The sequence below is a fragment of the Entelurus aequoreus genome, linkage group LG10 (genome assembly GCF_033978785.1).
Source record: "Entelurus aequoreus isolate RoL-2023_Sb linkage group LG10, RoL_Eaeq_v1.1, whole genome shotgun sequence".
Lineage (NCBI taxonomy): Eukaryota > Metazoa > Chordata > Actinopteri > Syngnathiformes > Syngnathidae > Entelurus > Entelurus aequoreus.
In genome coordinates this window covers 69,814,534-69,831,004 of record NC_084740.1, presented here as the reverse complement: position 1 = coordinate 69,831,004, position 16,471 = coordinate 69,814,534, and the positions used below count along the sequence as shown (strand labels likewise).

Below are 16,471 nucleotides of genomic sequence, written 5' to 3'. Positions count from 1 at the left end.
TCTAAAAAAAAGCATGAAACGTGATAAAATATATGCAAAATCAAAATATGAATACCATAATTAATACATTATTACGTCAATGAAAATAACATTGAGAGAATAGTGTTAATAATAACAATAAATAAAATATAGTATATATCAATTTAAAAATAAAAAAAATCTAAATCATAAGAGTTTAACATGATCAGTAAAAAGCAGGTGTGTCTTTAGAAAAAAAAACAATCTACGGTCTCTGCAGTCCTGAGGTTCCCCGGCAGGCTGTACCACAGGTATTGAACTCAGATTCATTGTAATAATTAAATACTATTAGACCTTCAACTGAGACATTTTTATCAGGATCAAAAGATTCATTATACGACCTCTCTTTACCCTCAGTATCATATGGGCTACAATCTGAATCGTCCAACTTAGATTCAACAATAAAATTCAGACTCTTTAAGTTGAATAATTATATTCAACACTTAATTCAAACATGGAGTTGATCATAGCTCAGATTCCTAATTTGGTTCAAATAACCCTATCGTTGGACTTTTAAAAAAAAAATGTTGTGTTGTGTTTTATAACTGGTGAACTTAAATGAGAGAAAAACATCTTTATATTTTGCAAAATCCTAGGCCATGATCATGAGCCCCCTCTATACCTTTACAGTCAAAGAAATGCAAACACAAACGTAAATGCCAGGATAGTTTATTGAGGTTTATACAGGGTCAACAATCACATTGTATGTTTTTAAAAAATATTAATAAACAATGGTAATGTTGATTGTTTTAGTTGTTGCAAATTTGCCTGACAGTTACATTAAAATGAATCACGTTTGTATATACACAGTTCAAAATATGTGGAAAAAGTGTTTATTTAATCCTATCTTTTCTCCATATCTCAGCAATGACTGATATTTTGTTCACTTCCTGTGTTTAAATTAGAAACATTTTACAATAGGGAGAAAAAAGAACAGAGGATGTGTGACAAAACGTGTATGAAGTGGAAAATAGTGTTCAATTACATTACTGAATAAATAAATGTACAAATAACATTAAATACTATTCATTTAAAAATAATATTCACTTAAATTACTTGGATTGGAAAGATTCTAGATGCATGGATGATGAACAAATACATGAGTAAAAAGTGACATGCTTTGTATAACATATCAATAATGCAGTATATGAATGAAGCAATATCTTAATCAATATTGATAAAGAAACAAAAACCAAGATATTAAATTACTTGAGACATTATGGTTCTTAGCTTCCTTTTTTTAACATTGAGAAAATGGTGATAACAACAAATGAAATAGAAAATATAAATCAAAATTTTAAAAAAAAAGAATCAAAATCATAACATGATCAGTAAAAAGCAGGTGTGTCTTTAGAAAAAAAATAGTCTCCATATCTCAGCAATTAGTGATATTTTGTTCACTTCCTGTGTTTAAATGATAACATTATACAATAGGGAGAAAAAAGAACAGAGGATGTGTGACAATACGTGTATGAAGTGGAAAATAGTGTTCAATTACATTACTGAATACAAAATGTACAAATAACATTAAATACTATTAATTCAAAAATAATATTTACTTAAATTACTTGGATTGGAAAGATTGTAGATGCATGGATGATGAACAAATACATGAGTAAAAAGTGACACGCTTTGTATAACATATTAATAAATGCAGTATATAAATGAATAAATATCTTAATCAATATTGATAAAGAAACAAAAATCAAGATATTAAATTACATGAGACATTATGCTTCTTAGCTTCCTTTTCTTAACATTGAGAGAATGGTGACGACAACAAATGAAATAGAAAATATAAATCAAAATTTAAAAAAAAAAGAATCAAAATCATAACATGATCAGTAAAAAGCAGGTGTGTCTTTAGAAAAAAAATAGTCTCCATATCTCAGCAGTTAGTGATATTTTGTTCACTTCCTGTGTTTAAATGATAACATTATACAATAGGGAGAAAAAAGAACAGAGGATGTGTGACAATACGTGTATGAAGTGGAAAATAGTGTTCAATTACATTAATGAATACAAAATGTACAAATAACATTAAATACTATTAATTTAAAAATAATATTCACTTAAATTACTTGGATTGGAAAGATTGTAGATGCATGGATGATGAACAAATACATGAGTAAAAAGTGACACGCTTTGTATAACATATTAATAAATGCAGTATATAAATGAATAAATATCTTAATCAATATTGATAAAGAAACAAAAATCAAGATATTAAATTACATGAGACATTATGGTTCTTAGCTTCCTTTTCTTAACATTGAGAGAATGGTGACGACAACAAATGAAATAGAAAATATAAATCAAAATTTTAAAAAAAAGAATCAAAATCATAACATGATCAGTAAAAAGCAGGTGTGTCTTTAGAAAAAAAAATAGTCTCCATATCTCAGCAGTTAGTGATATTTTGTTCACTTCCTGTGTTTAAATGATAACATTATACAATAGGGAGAAAAAAGAACAGAGGATGTGTGACAAAACGTGTATGAAGTGGAAAATAGTGTTCAATTACATTACTGAATACAAAATGTACAAATAACATTAAATACTATTAATTTGAAAATAATATTCACTTAAATTACTTGGATTGGAAAGATTGTAGATGCATGGATGATGAACAAATACATGAGTAAAAAGTGACACGCTTTGTATAACATATTAATAAATGCAGTATCTAAATGAATAAATATCTTAATCAATATTGATAAAGAAACAAAAATCAAGATATTAAATTACATGAGACATTATGGTTCTTAGCTTCCTTTTTTTTAACCTTGAGAGAATGGTGACGACAACAAATGAAATAGAAAATATAAATCAAAATTTAAAAAAAAAAGAATCAAAATCATAACATGATCAGTAAAAAGCAGGTGTGTCTTTAGAAAAAAAAATAGTCTCCATATCTTAGCAATTAGTGATATTTTGTTCACTTCCTGTGTTTAAATTAGAAACATTTCACAATAGGGAGAAAAAAGAACAGAGGATGTGCGACAAAACGTGTATGAAGTGGAAAATAGTGTTCAATTACATTACTGAATAAATAAATGTACAAATAACATTAAATACTATTAATTTAAAAATAATATTCACTTAAATTACTTGGATTGGAAAGATTGTAGATGCATGGATGATGAACAAATACATGAGTAAAAAGTGACACGCTTTGTATAACGTATCAATAAATGCAGCATATAAATAAAGTAATATCTTAATCAATATTGATAAAGAAACAAAAATCAAGATATTACATTACATGAGACATTATGGTTCTTAGCTTCCTTTTCTTAACATTGAGAGAATGGTGATAACAACAAATGAAAAAAAAAATATAAATCAAAATTTAAAAAAAAAAGAATCAAAATCATAACATGATCAGTAAAAAGCAGGTGTGTCTTTAGAAAAAAAAAAAGTCTCCATATCTTAGCAATTAGTGATATTTTGTTCACTTCCTGTGTTTAAATGATAACATTATACAATAGGGAGAAAAAAGAACAGAGGATGTGTGACAATACGTGTATGAAGTGGAAAATAGTGTTCAATTACATTAATGAATACAAAATGTACAAATAACATTAAATACTATCAATTCGAAAATAATATTCACTTAAATTACTTGGATTGGAAAGATTATAGATGCATGGATGATGAACAAATACATGAGTAAAAAGTGACACGCTTTGTATAACGTATCAATAAATGCAGTATATGAATGAATAAATATCTTAATCAATATTGATAAAGAAATAAAAATCAAGATATTAAATTACATGAGACATTATGGTTCTTAGCTTCCTTTTTTTTAACCTTGAGAGAATGGTGACGACAACAAATGAAATAGAAAATATAAATCAAAATTTAAAAAAAAAGAATCAAAATCATAACATGATCAGTAAAAAGCAGGTGTGTCTTTAGAAAAAAAAATAGTCTCCATATCTTAGCAATTACTGATATTTTGTTCACTTCCTGTGTTTAAATGATAACATTATACAATAGGGAGAAAAAAGAACAGAGGATGTGTGACAATACGTGTATGAAGTGGAAAATAGTGTTCAATTACATTACTGAATACAAAATGTACAAATAACATTAAATACTATTCATTTGAAAATAATATTCACTTAAATTACTTGGATTGGAAAGATTATAGATGCATGGATGATGAACAAATACATGAGTAAAAAGTGACACGCTTTGTGGAACGTATCAATAAATGCAGTATATGAATGAATAAATATCTTAATCAATATTGATAAAGAAATAAAAATCAAGATATTAATTGACATGAGATAATATGGTTCTTAGCTTCCTTTTCTCATATATAATTTTTTTTTTTTACAACACCATATGATATGATAATGTAAATGACTTTTCCCTAAGGATTAAATGGAGAAACAGAGACTTCACTGCAAACAAGTGTGATCATGTTATTTTGTTTTCCGGACGACAAAACAATCTTTTGATGCAATTCCGGATTTCTTTCATTTTCACCCCATATACGATTGGATTGAACAGAGGGTTATACACCACTATTTGTAAAGTCATGACTAAACGTACAAGTTTAGGAAAATCCGACTCCATTCGAGCCATGATGATGTCAAAAAACCCTAAACAGTAAGAGCTGAATAAAACCATCAAGTGAGGTAGACACGTCTCTGCGGCCTTTTTCCTGACGTCTACACAACCGTGATACGTTATTAGGAATATCTTCACGTACGTAAAAATGATGAAAATAAAAGGAATGAGACAGAGGTTGACCAAACTGACTAACCCCCACACGTTGAGAATGGGCGATGTCATGCAGTGAAGCTTGTAAACTGAATTGTTGCAAAAAAACCCTTCTAATGTAAGTTGACACAGTTTGTGGTTTGCCATGATTACTATTGACACAGAAAACTGGCAGGCAGGTAGAAACCAGGCCACGGTCAAGAGGACGATGACCGTTCGTGTCCCCATGATAGTTGGATAGTGCAGAGGTTTGCAGATAGACACATACCTGTCATAAGACATGGCCGACAGCAGTAAGATATCTGAAGCGCCGAACAAGTAAAATATCAAAAATTGAAACATGCATGCGGAATAAGAAATGGTCTGTTTTTGAGATAAGACGTCAATGAAAAGTTTGGGGTAGAGAACAGTGCTGAACAAAACCGAGTTGAGCGACAAGGCTGCAATGAAAATGTACATAGGCTCATGAAGGTTCCTGTGGATGCAGATTAGATATATAATAGTGCAATTAGTACACAGGATGAGAATATATACTGTCAACAAGATGACAAAGTACACGTATCCATATTTGTCCACGTCTACATAACCACCAAGAGTTATAAATGTTCCATTCAATTCCGCGTCCATGACTCCAGAAAGAAAAGCAGTCTAATAAGTCTTTTATAAGACTTGTTCACCCTCCGTGGATCTCATTAAGAGCTCCACTGAGCGCTGCCGTCATGTCAACAAGCTCCTCCAAGTCTTCACGGTGACGTCGAAGGAACGTGTTGTGAGCAGTCAATGCTGAGGAGAGGGAGAAGTCGGCCACCTGATAAGGAGGACTTGCCGAATGAAGACCGCCTGTGATTGGCCTACAAGTTGAGGAGGCGTTTTCTAATCTTTTGAACGGTTACGATCATCGGACCATTCTCAACGGGCTTCTTCTTGTCAAGTGTAAGGCCCACCAGTGGGAGGTCAGGAGGCCATTGCTCGTTTACCGTATTTTCCAGACCATAGGGCAGTGGTTCTCAACCTTTTTTCAGTGATGTACCCCCTGTGTAATTGTTTTTAATTCAAGCACCCCGTAATCAGAGCAAAGCATTTTTGGTTGAAAGAGATAAAGAAGTAAAATACAGCACTATGTCATCAGTTTCTGATTTATTAAATTGTATAACAGTGGAAAATATTGCTCATTTGTTGTGGTCTTTCTTGAACTATTTGGAAAAAAAGATTTAAAAATAACTAAAGACTTGTTGAAAAATAAACAAGTGATTCAATTATAAATTAAAGCTGCAAGCAGCGTTGGACGGGTCCGCATTTTGGTCCTAGGTGTCCCAATACTTTTGTCCAGTGGTAGTCCTGAGTGAGACCTACATAGAGGTTTTTGTTGCATGTCTCTACGATATTCGTACTGGGAGTTAGAGGAAGTTGTGTCTGTGTTTTTTTCCTAGGTGCTGTGGCACAGTGGTTCTTTTCTTTGAAGGTTCGTAAAATCAAAACCGTAGCACTTATTAAAACGCTTTCGCCAACTTTTAATCAGAAGGGTTCAATCTCTCTCCTGTAGTAGTTTGAAGCCAAAACGACAAACGCGCTCAGAGGAGATAATGTTTGATGTTTGGTGACCGCTTTTTAAAAAAAAATTGTTTTGAAGTGGGGATATCAAACTTCCTGTTGATTTTTGCTGAAGGATTTCAATCTATGAAATGTAGGTCTAAGTGAGACCTACGTAGAGGTTTTTGTTTCATGTCTCTAAAACGTTCCTACCGGAAGTTACAAGCAGTTTTGTCTGTGTTTTCCTCTGAGAAGCAGTTTTGTCTCTGTTTTATTCAAAAATTGCGCTAGAGCGCAATTTTGAGTTTTGGGGTTCGGTTTTTTTTTAGATCGCAATTTCCACCAGTCCCAATGTGTGTAAAAAATTTGGTGAGTTTTGAAGTATTTTAAGGGGGTCAAATTACAGCTCAAAGAGGCAAAAATGAGTGTTTTTAGTCATTTTTTGTGTTGAAGGGGAAATTGCCAACTTCCTGTTGGTTTTTGCCCGACAATGTGAAATTATGAATTGTAGGTCTAAGTGAGACCTACATACAGGTTTTTGTTTCATGTCTCTACGGCCTTTCTAGTGGGAGTTACAGGCAGTTTGTTTTTGTTTCTTTCCAAGGGGGCGCTAGAGCGCAATTTTGATTTTTGGGGTTTACTAAAGTGTGCTGTCCCAGTTTTTCTATGTGTGTATAACATTTGGTGAGTTTTGAAGCATGTTAAGGGGGGCAAAGTAGTGCGCAAAGCTGCGGAATAATAATCAACCTTACAATTTCAATAGGTTCCTTTGTACCTGTATAAAGGACTCCCTGTGGCCGGGTTAACTTATAAAGTGCAATTTTAAATTGCCCGCGAAACTTCCGGTTGAAAACGTCTATATATGATGACGTATGCGCGTGACGTCCTGGGTATGACTCAAAACTGCATCCGGTGATGTGGCTTCAGTTCGGGAGTTCTGGAGTTTTGGGGAAGATGGAGTTACCCCTCAGTCATCATTGCTCCCAGGTCCACTCTGACCCGGGGTGGTAGTACCTGTCAGGGTCCCAGCTATGGGTTAAATAGCATTTCAAAGACCTCAACGGTGGAAGTGGCGGAGGATGACACAGAATGTCACAACGGCACTGAAGGCGGATGAAGGCTGCAACAGAGGGTGGTCTCCAGTCGTCATGGATCCATGCCACTGGATCAAGGCCCCTCTCTGCCAAGGACCGTGTGGTGGCTGCAGGCGCATCAGTCTCCCCACGCTAAAAGACGTCACACGCAGGCGTCCTCCCGAATGGAAACCCATCCATTCTGAGGACAGTCATACTCGACTACGAGTGACTGCCGATGACGATGATGCGCGTGACGTCAATCGTTGAAACGGAAGTATTCGGACACATTGTATCCAATACAAAAAAGCTCGGTTTTCATCGCAAAATTCCACAGTATTCTGGACATCTGTGTTGGTGAATCTTTTGCAATTTGTTTAATGAACAATGAAGACTGCAAAGAAGAAAGCTTTAGGTGGGATCGGTGTATTAGCGGCTGGCTGCAGCAACACAACCAGGAGGACTTTGACTTGGATAGCAGACGCGCTATCCGACGCTAGCCGCCGACCGCGTCGATGATCGGGTGAAGTCCTTTGTTGCTCCGTCGATCGCTGGAACGCAGGTGAGCACGGGTGTTGATGAGCAGATGAGGGCTGGCTGGCGTAGGTGGATAGCTAATGTTTTTAGCATAGCTCTGTGAGGTCCCGTTGCTAAGTTAACTTCAATGGCGTCATTAGCAACAGCATTGTTAACCTTCGCCAGGCTGGAAAGCATTAACCGTGTAGTTACATGTCCATGGTTTAATAGTATTGTTGATTTTCTGTCTATCCTTCCAGTCAGGGGCTTATTTCTTTGGTTTCTATCTGCAGTTAAGCCTGACGCTATCACGTTAGCTCCGTAGCTAAAGTGCTTCGCCGATGTATTGTCGTTGAGATAAAAGTCACTGTGAATGTCCATTTCGCATTCTCGACTCTCATTTTCAAGAGGATATAGTATCCGAGGTGGTTTAAAATACAAGTACGTGATTCACAATAGAAAAAGGAGAGAGTGTGGAATCCAATGAACCCTTGTACCTAAGTTACGGTCAGAGCGAAAAAAGATGCGTCCTGCACTGCACTCTAGTCCTTCACTCTCACGTTCCTCATCCACGAATCTTTCATGCTGGCTCAGATTAATGGGGTAATCGTCGCTTTCTCGGTCCGAATCGCTCTCGCTGCATTGAAAACAATGGGGAAATGTGAGGAGCCTTTCAACCTGTGACGTCACGCTACTTCCGGTACAGGCAGAGCTTTTTTTATCAGCGACCAAAAGTTGCGAACTTTATCGTCGATGTTCTCTACTAAATCCTTTCAGCAAAAATATGGCAATATCGCGAAATGATCAAGTATGACACATAGAATGGATCTGCTATCCCCGTGTGAATAAAAACAATTCATTTCAGTAGGCCTTTAATTAACCAGTAAAATTGCCTTTATTTGCCATTTTTCCTCTCCTCGCTGTTTTTGTGTTTGCTAACACATTCAACATGCTCCTCCACTCTCTAAGTCACCACGGCACAGCAGCATGCGGGTAAAAAAAAAGTACCAGTATTTTGCAAAGGCAGTATAGTACCATTTTCAAATCATTAGTACCGCGGTACTCTATTAGTACCGGTATATCGTATATCCCTACATACAATTATGTTGTGCTAAAATAGATAAATGAAATGAATAATGAATATGTTTTGGTAACTAAAATGTTAATAACATTTAAAGGCCTACTGAAATGAATTTTTTTTATTTAAACGGGGATAGCAGATCTATTCTATGTGTCATACTTGATCATTTCGCGATATTGCCATATTTTTGCTGAAAGGATTTAGTATAGAACAACGACGATAAAGTTGCAACTTTTGGTATCTGATAAAAAAAAGGCTTGCCCCTACCGGAAGTAGCGTGACGTAGTCAGTTGAACATATACGCAAAGTTCCCTATTGTTTACAATGATGGCCGCATGAAGTGAGAGAGATTCGGACCGAGAAAGCGACAATTTCCCCATTAATTTGAGCGAGGATGAAAGATTTGTGGATGAGTAAAGTGCAAGTGAAGGACTAGTGGGGAGTTGAAGCTATTCAGATAGGGAAGATGCTGTGAGAGCCGGGGGTGACCTGATATTCAGCTGGGAATGACTACAACAGTAAATAAACACAAGACATATATATACTCTATTAGCCACAACACAACCAGGCTTATATTTAATATGCCACAAATTAATCCTGCATAAAAACACCTGCGTGTTTGTTATGCTAGCTCCTAGCTCCTCTGCTAGCTCCTAGCTCCATAGAACACGCCAATACAATTCAAACACCTGATCAACACACACAATCACTCAGCCCAAAAGACCGTTTACCTAACCCAAGGTTCATAAAGCTTATATATTTTTTAAAAGTTACGTACGTGACGCGCACATACGGTCAAGTTATCGAATGTTTAGCAGCCAAGGCTGCATACTCACGGTACCTGATATTCAGCTGGGAATGACTACAACAGTAAATAAACACAAGACATATATATACTCTATTAGCCACAACACAACCAGGCTTATATTTAATATGCCACAAATTAATCCTGCATAATAACACCTGCGTGTTTGTTATGCTAGCTCCTAGCTCCTCTGCTAGCTCCTAGCTCCATAGAACACGCCAATACAATTCAAACACCTGGTCAACACACACAATCACTCAGCCCAAAAGACCGTTCACCTAACCCAAGGTTCATAAAGCTTATATATTTTAAAAAAGTTACGTACATACGCAAAAAAAAGCCAAAGCTGCATACTCACAGTAGCACGTCTGCGTCTTTGTCATCCAAATCAAAGTAATCCTGGTAAGAGTCTGTGTTGTCCCAGTTCTCTACAGGCGTCTGTGTATCCAAGTCAAAAGTCCTCCTGGTTAGAGTCTCTGTTATCCGAGTTCTTCCATCTTGACTGCATCTTTCGGGAATGTAAACAAAGAAGCACCGGCTGTGTACTGTTGTGGCTGACTACGTTCGAAAAATACGTCCATTTCGCACCGACAACTTTCTTCTTTGCTTGCTCGGCTTCCTTCTCCATAATGCAATGAACATGATTGAAACAGATTCACGAACACAGATGTCCAGAATACTGTGGAATTATGAAATGAAAACAGAGCTTTTTCGTATTGGCTTCAATGTGGAAGGCATACCCGTGTTCCCCGGTCTACGTCACGCGCATACGTCATCCTCAGAGGCGTTTCGAACCGGAAGTTTAGCGGCAAATTTAAAATGTCACTTTATAAGTTAACCCGGCCGTATTGGCATGTGTTATAATGTTAAGATTTCATCATTGATATATAAACTATCAGACTGCGTGGTCGGTAGTAGTGGCTTTCAGTAGGCCTTTAAGTGCAAATGAAAATACAGCTTCACCACTGTAGTCATATTTTTTGCACTTGAGAAGGTAAATTGAGGTGTTATTTTCACGTTTACAGGGCTCTAATTACGTTTTGAAAAATTATAACATAAAACTTTATATTCCATTTATGTATATTCCATTTAACAATAATAATCCTACTCTGCGGAAATGTGTTTACCACGGTCAGGCCTGGGACCAATTGGCCGTGATAAACCAAGGACAACTGTATCATTACATAAAAACCCATCAGAATGACATTGATGTAGCGAAGAGACGTAACATTAAAAAAAAAAACGGCTGTGACCCTGCAACTTTGTCTAGGTCAGGGGTCTCAAACTCAATTTACCTGGGGGCCACTAGATGCAGAAAGTGGGTGAGGCTGGGCCGCAAGAAAAGATTTATTGAAAAAAATCTAACATGCACTTTTTAATGAATTCACCTTCTTTGAATGGCTTTCCCGCCCTAGCAACCATCTCACTCACCATGTAGCTAGCTTTGACTGCTGCCTCGCCCTTTTCGCTTGCTTTCTTGGCAAAATCGTGTTGCCTCAGTAGACTGCTTTTAAAATTTGCAACCCGGTTCACTCTCTCATCTCCCTGGTATTTTGCATACTCCTCAGCATGTCTAGTTGTATACTGACGTTTCAAATTGTATTCATTGTGCACCGCAACTTTCTCTGTATCAACTACAGAAAAGAGCTATAAGGATTATTCATAAAGTAGATTACTTAGAACACACTAACATATTATTTATTACTTCGGGTTTGTTGAAATTACAGGAGCTAGTAAAGTTACAGACATTATGTGTCATGTTTAAGGCTAAAAGTAAAACATTACCAGCAAATTTACAAAAAATGTTTGTCATCACTACTGAGAATAAAGAGCATAGAAGAAAAGGTCATTTCCAACATCAGTATTCAAGGACAACTTTAAAACAAACGTGCATATCAGTGGTGGGGGTTAAACTATGGAATTCTCTTTACAATGAGATAAAAGATTGTAAAAATATATTCCAATTGAAAAAATATATAAAGACAGAACAATAAGATCATATGGACAGCCATAAGTGTTTACATTTTGCTTTATATTTATTATTTTACTTATTTTTTGCCTGGTTTTGTATTGGTTTTGTATCATCCCGTGAGGTGTATATTATACTTCTTTTGTTTTTTTTGTTCGGTTTGTACTTCATGAAGTTTTGCACTTGTGTTTTTTGTTTGTTTTCGTTATATTTGGATGTAATTGTTGGTTTATACCAGGGGTCGGCAACCCAAAATGTTGAAAGAGCCATATTGGACCAAAAATACATAAACAAATCTGTCTGGAGCCGCAAAAAATTAAAAGCCATATTACATACAGATAGTGTGTCATGAGATATAAATTGAATTAAGAGGACTTAAAGGAAACTAAATGAGCTCAAATATAGCTACAAATGAGGCATAATGATGCAATATGTACATATAGCTAGCCTAAATAGCATGTTAGCATCGATTAGCTTGCAGTCATTCAGTGACCAAATATGTCTGATTAGCACTCCACACAAGTCAATAACATCAACAAAACTCACCTTTGTGCATTCATGTACAATGTTAAAAGTTTGGTGGACAAAATGAGACAGAAAAAGACGTGGCCTAAAACACGTCCTAGAAAGTCGGAGAAAGTTATACATGTAAACAAACAAAGGTGAGTTCAAGGACCGCCAAAATTAGTAGGACAAAACGGCGCTCGCCAAATACTCGAATCAGTGAAGCATGTTTAATATAAACAGTGTGCTTTATAACAATTAGGGAGGTTTGTGTCATGTTTGTCCTCTTACAGAAACCATATTAAAACAAAAAATATATTTTTTTCCGCTCATCTTTTTCCATTTTTCATACATTTTTGAAAAAGCTCCAAAGAGCCACTAGGGCGGCGCTGAAGAGCCGCGGGTTGCCGACCCCTGGTTTATACGATATCATTAAGTAAGGCTACGTATTATGTTGAAGGGGGCAGGAAAATATAAGATTTTTCTTCATCCTGCTCCTTCTCAGGCATTGGTGTGTTACTGTATGATTGAATAATTGTGGTATAATTGTCTATCGATCAAAGATGCACATCAATGAAGGAGATAAATAAAAACGAAATGAAATCAAATGAAAAATGTAACAATGACATTGATGTAGCGAATAAGAGACGTAACATTAAAAAAAACCCGGCTGTGACCCTGCAACTTTGTCTAGGTGCTGACAGCAATAATGAGGGGCGACACATTTAAGGGGCCTGAGACTAATTTCACTTTTATTTGCAGGAACAACAGAACAGGTAGTCAATATGTCAAATGTAATTCAATACTTGAAAGTGGACCTCAGACCTCAGTCTGTGCGTTCTAATCCTAGGAGCTTCTTTTACCTGAGTAGGGTCACCAAGACAAACAAGTCTTAGGGTAGGGACCAGACAAAGACCCCCGATGATGAGTGACAACTTTGCATTGAATTTCCCTTTACCTTGACATGAGTCATATTGTGTGACGCTAGATCAGACCTGGGCATTCTGCGGCCCGCGGGCCGCATCCGGCCCTTTGTGCGTCCCTGTCCGGCCCGCGTGAGGCCAATTATAAATTACAATATAAATTTTAAAAAGTATCTATGTCGAGTGTGCAATACAACGGTGCTGCTTTTGTTTTGAAAATCGTTATTTGTATTACTTCCGTGTGGACGTATGCCTGTGCGTGATTGTGAGTGAATGTGAACAGCTGCAATCACAAATTACAAAATAAAGTTGAAAAAACATCTATGTCGTGCGCGCAATACAACTGTGCTGCTTTTATTTTGAAAAGTATTATTTATGGGCGTGTGTCCGTGTGTAACCTGCGAGTGAAGGTGCACATGCAGCGACAAGTGATGCACGGTTTACACCCAAGACGCTAAAAAGAGAAAAGTTGATGAAGAATGGCGTGTTTCCAACAAGACATGGACTGCAAAGCAACGTTCCCTCTAAGGTGCGCGCCTGCGCAATTGCGCACTGCTCAAGCGTCCGCTGCGCGCAGCAAATATATGCCGCGCACCAAATCAAATCCCATCTGAATTCTAAACAAAATAAACATATTTATTCTATGTAATTTTGCAATGCAACTTTGAGTGACAGTGACAACAAGCGGCCCTAACGGTGTTCGTCAACACCGTTCAATTGAACACCGTTCAATTATTGTAACGTCTATCGAGATGCTTCGAGGACAGGAATTATATCGATCACTTTATTGAGCAAAACTGTTTATATTCGGACATAACCACACCAAAAACATGAGTAAAACAATTATATCTCGAACAACTAGTCATTTTCTGCCGTACAAACCAGGCCAAAACCAACTTGTCATCTGTCACCAACACGCATAGCACTAAACCACTGGTGCGTTTATGGCCACACAAAAAGTCGGACAACTCAAACACCACACAAAGTTACACTATGACTCCTCAGTCATACGTGTGCTTATTTTACTGTCATTTATTATTAATGTTAATTTATTTATATTAGTCATGGAATGCTGTTACACATACTATGTTGAAGTATTACTATTATTATTAATTATTATTATTATTATTATTTATCTTACGGTATATATCAAAAATAATATTGAGCAAAATTTAATTGAAATATTGTCGATGTGGCCCTCCAGCAGTGCTCGGGTAGCTCATGCGGCCCCCGGTAAAAATTAATTGCCCACCCCTGCGCTAGATGGATGAATGGGTAGTGTTAATTTGCACACATGACTATAAAAATAAGCATAAATAAAATTCACATACATTAATTAAAAAATAGATATGTCTAAATGGATAACAAATAAATACAGAAGTAAAAACTTAGAAATTCTTATAGACAGTATGGTTTTCAGCTTTCCTTTTCCATTTATACATTTTGCAAAGACCATGTGTTAATGACTAAGGATTGCATGGAAAAATAAAGACTGCATTGCAAACAAGTGCGATCACATCCTTTTGTTCGCCAGTTGACAAAACAATCTCTTAATGTGTTTCGAGATTTATTTCATTTTCACTCCATAAATGACGGGATTGAAGAGAGGATTATACACAAGTATTTGTAAAGTCATGAATAAAAGGACACCTTTTGTAAGATCTGACTCGGTTCGAGCCATGATGACATCAAATAAACCTAAACGAGAGAAGCTGATTAAAACCATCAGGTGAGGTAAACATGTCTCTGCAGCTTTTTTCCTGACTTCTGCACAACTGTGATAAATTGTTATGAATATCTTTATGTACGTAAAAAGGATGGACGTCACAGGAACAAGGATACAATTTATTATGATAACAAAACCCCAAATACTGTGAAATATTGGTTTCACACAGTGAAGCTTGTACATTAAATTGTTGCAAAAAATTCCCCCTGCAGTAAAATTGCAAAGTTTATGCTCATAATTTGTTATATTTCCAACTGCAAGATGACATGCAGGTAGAAACCAGGCCAAAATCAAGAGGACATAGGCAGTTTTTTTTCCCCATGATAGTTGGATACTGCATAGGTTTGCAGATAGACACATGCCTGTCATAAGACATGGCTGACAACAGAAAGTAGTCTGATGCACCCAAAGAGTAAAACAATAGAATCTGAAACATACATAAGGGATAAGAAGTGATCAGTTTTTGAGATAAGACGTCAATAAAAAGTTTAGGGTAGACAGCAGTGCTAAACAAAACAGAGTTTTAGTAGAAGAATTTAAGTCCCATCTTAAAACTCATTTGTATAATCTAGCCTTTAAATAGACCCCCCTTTTTAGACCAGTTGATCTGCCGTTTTTTTTCTTCTCTCCTCTTCTCCCCTGTCCCTTGCGAGGGGGAGTTGCATAGGTCCGGTGGCCATGGATGAAGTGCTGGCTGTCCAGAGTCGGGACCCCGGGTGGACCACTAGCCTGTGCATCGGTTGGGGACATCTCTGCGCTGCTGACCCGTCTCCGCTCGGGATGGTTTCCTGCTGGCCCCACTATGGACTGTACTCTCGCTGATGTGTTGGATCCACTGTGGACTGGACTTTCACAATATTATGTCAGACCCACTCGACATCCGTTGCTTTCGGTCTCCCCTAGAGGGGGGGGTTACCCACATATGCGGTCCTCTCCAAGGTTTCTCATAGTCATTCACCGACGTCCCACTGGGGTGAGTTTTTCCTTGCCCGTATGTGGGCTCTGTACCGAGGATGTCGTTGTGGCTTGTGCAGCCCTTTGAGACACTTGTGATTTAGGGCTATATAAATAAACATTGATTGATTGATTGATTGAGTTGAGTGACAAAGCTGCAATGAAAATGTACATAGGCTCGTGAAGGTTCCTGTGGATGCTGATTAGAAATATAATGGTGCAATTAGTACACAGGATGAGAATATATATTGTCAACAAGATGACAAAATACAGATATCCATATTTGTCCACTTCTACATAACCACCAAGGGTTATATATGTTCCATTGACTTCAGCCTCCATGAAGTCAATCCCTGTTGAAAAAGACTAGCAGACTGTTGTCAAAGTGAACACGAGTCTTACAATGAAGATCCCATTGGTTCATAGTTGGTTCAAGTGTTAGGATCGCGTCATTTTCTAAGACTTGTTCACCCTCCATGGATCTCATTAGGAGCTCCAGCAAGATCTGCTGTCATGTCAACAAGCTCCTCCAAGTCTTCACGGTGATGTTGATGGAACTCGCTGTGAGCAGTCAATGCTGAGGAGAGTGAGAAGTGCCCCTGTTAAGGATTACTCCCAGGATGAAGACTGCCTGT

General features: G+C 36.8%; 1 protein-coding gene across 1 annotated transcript; it reads right to left on the bottom strand.

Annotated features, from left to right (window-relative positions):
• Nucleotides 1–4,449: 4,449 nt before the first annotated feature.
• Nucleotides 4,450–5,382, bottom strand: LOC133659211 (olfactory receptor 11A1-like). Its single transcript, XM_062061948.1, has one exon. It carries the CDS (start codon nt 5,380–5,382, stop codon nt 4,450–4,452), a length of 933 nt encoding a protein of 310 aa, XP_061917932.1.
• Between the last annotated feature and the right edge of the window lie 11,089 nt (nt 5,383–16,471).

Coding starts and splice junctions, on each gene's coding strand:
- LOC133659211 (XM_062061948.1), bottom strand. CDS start 5,382: ATGGACGCGGAATTGAATGGAACATTTATAACTCTTGGTGGTTATGTA.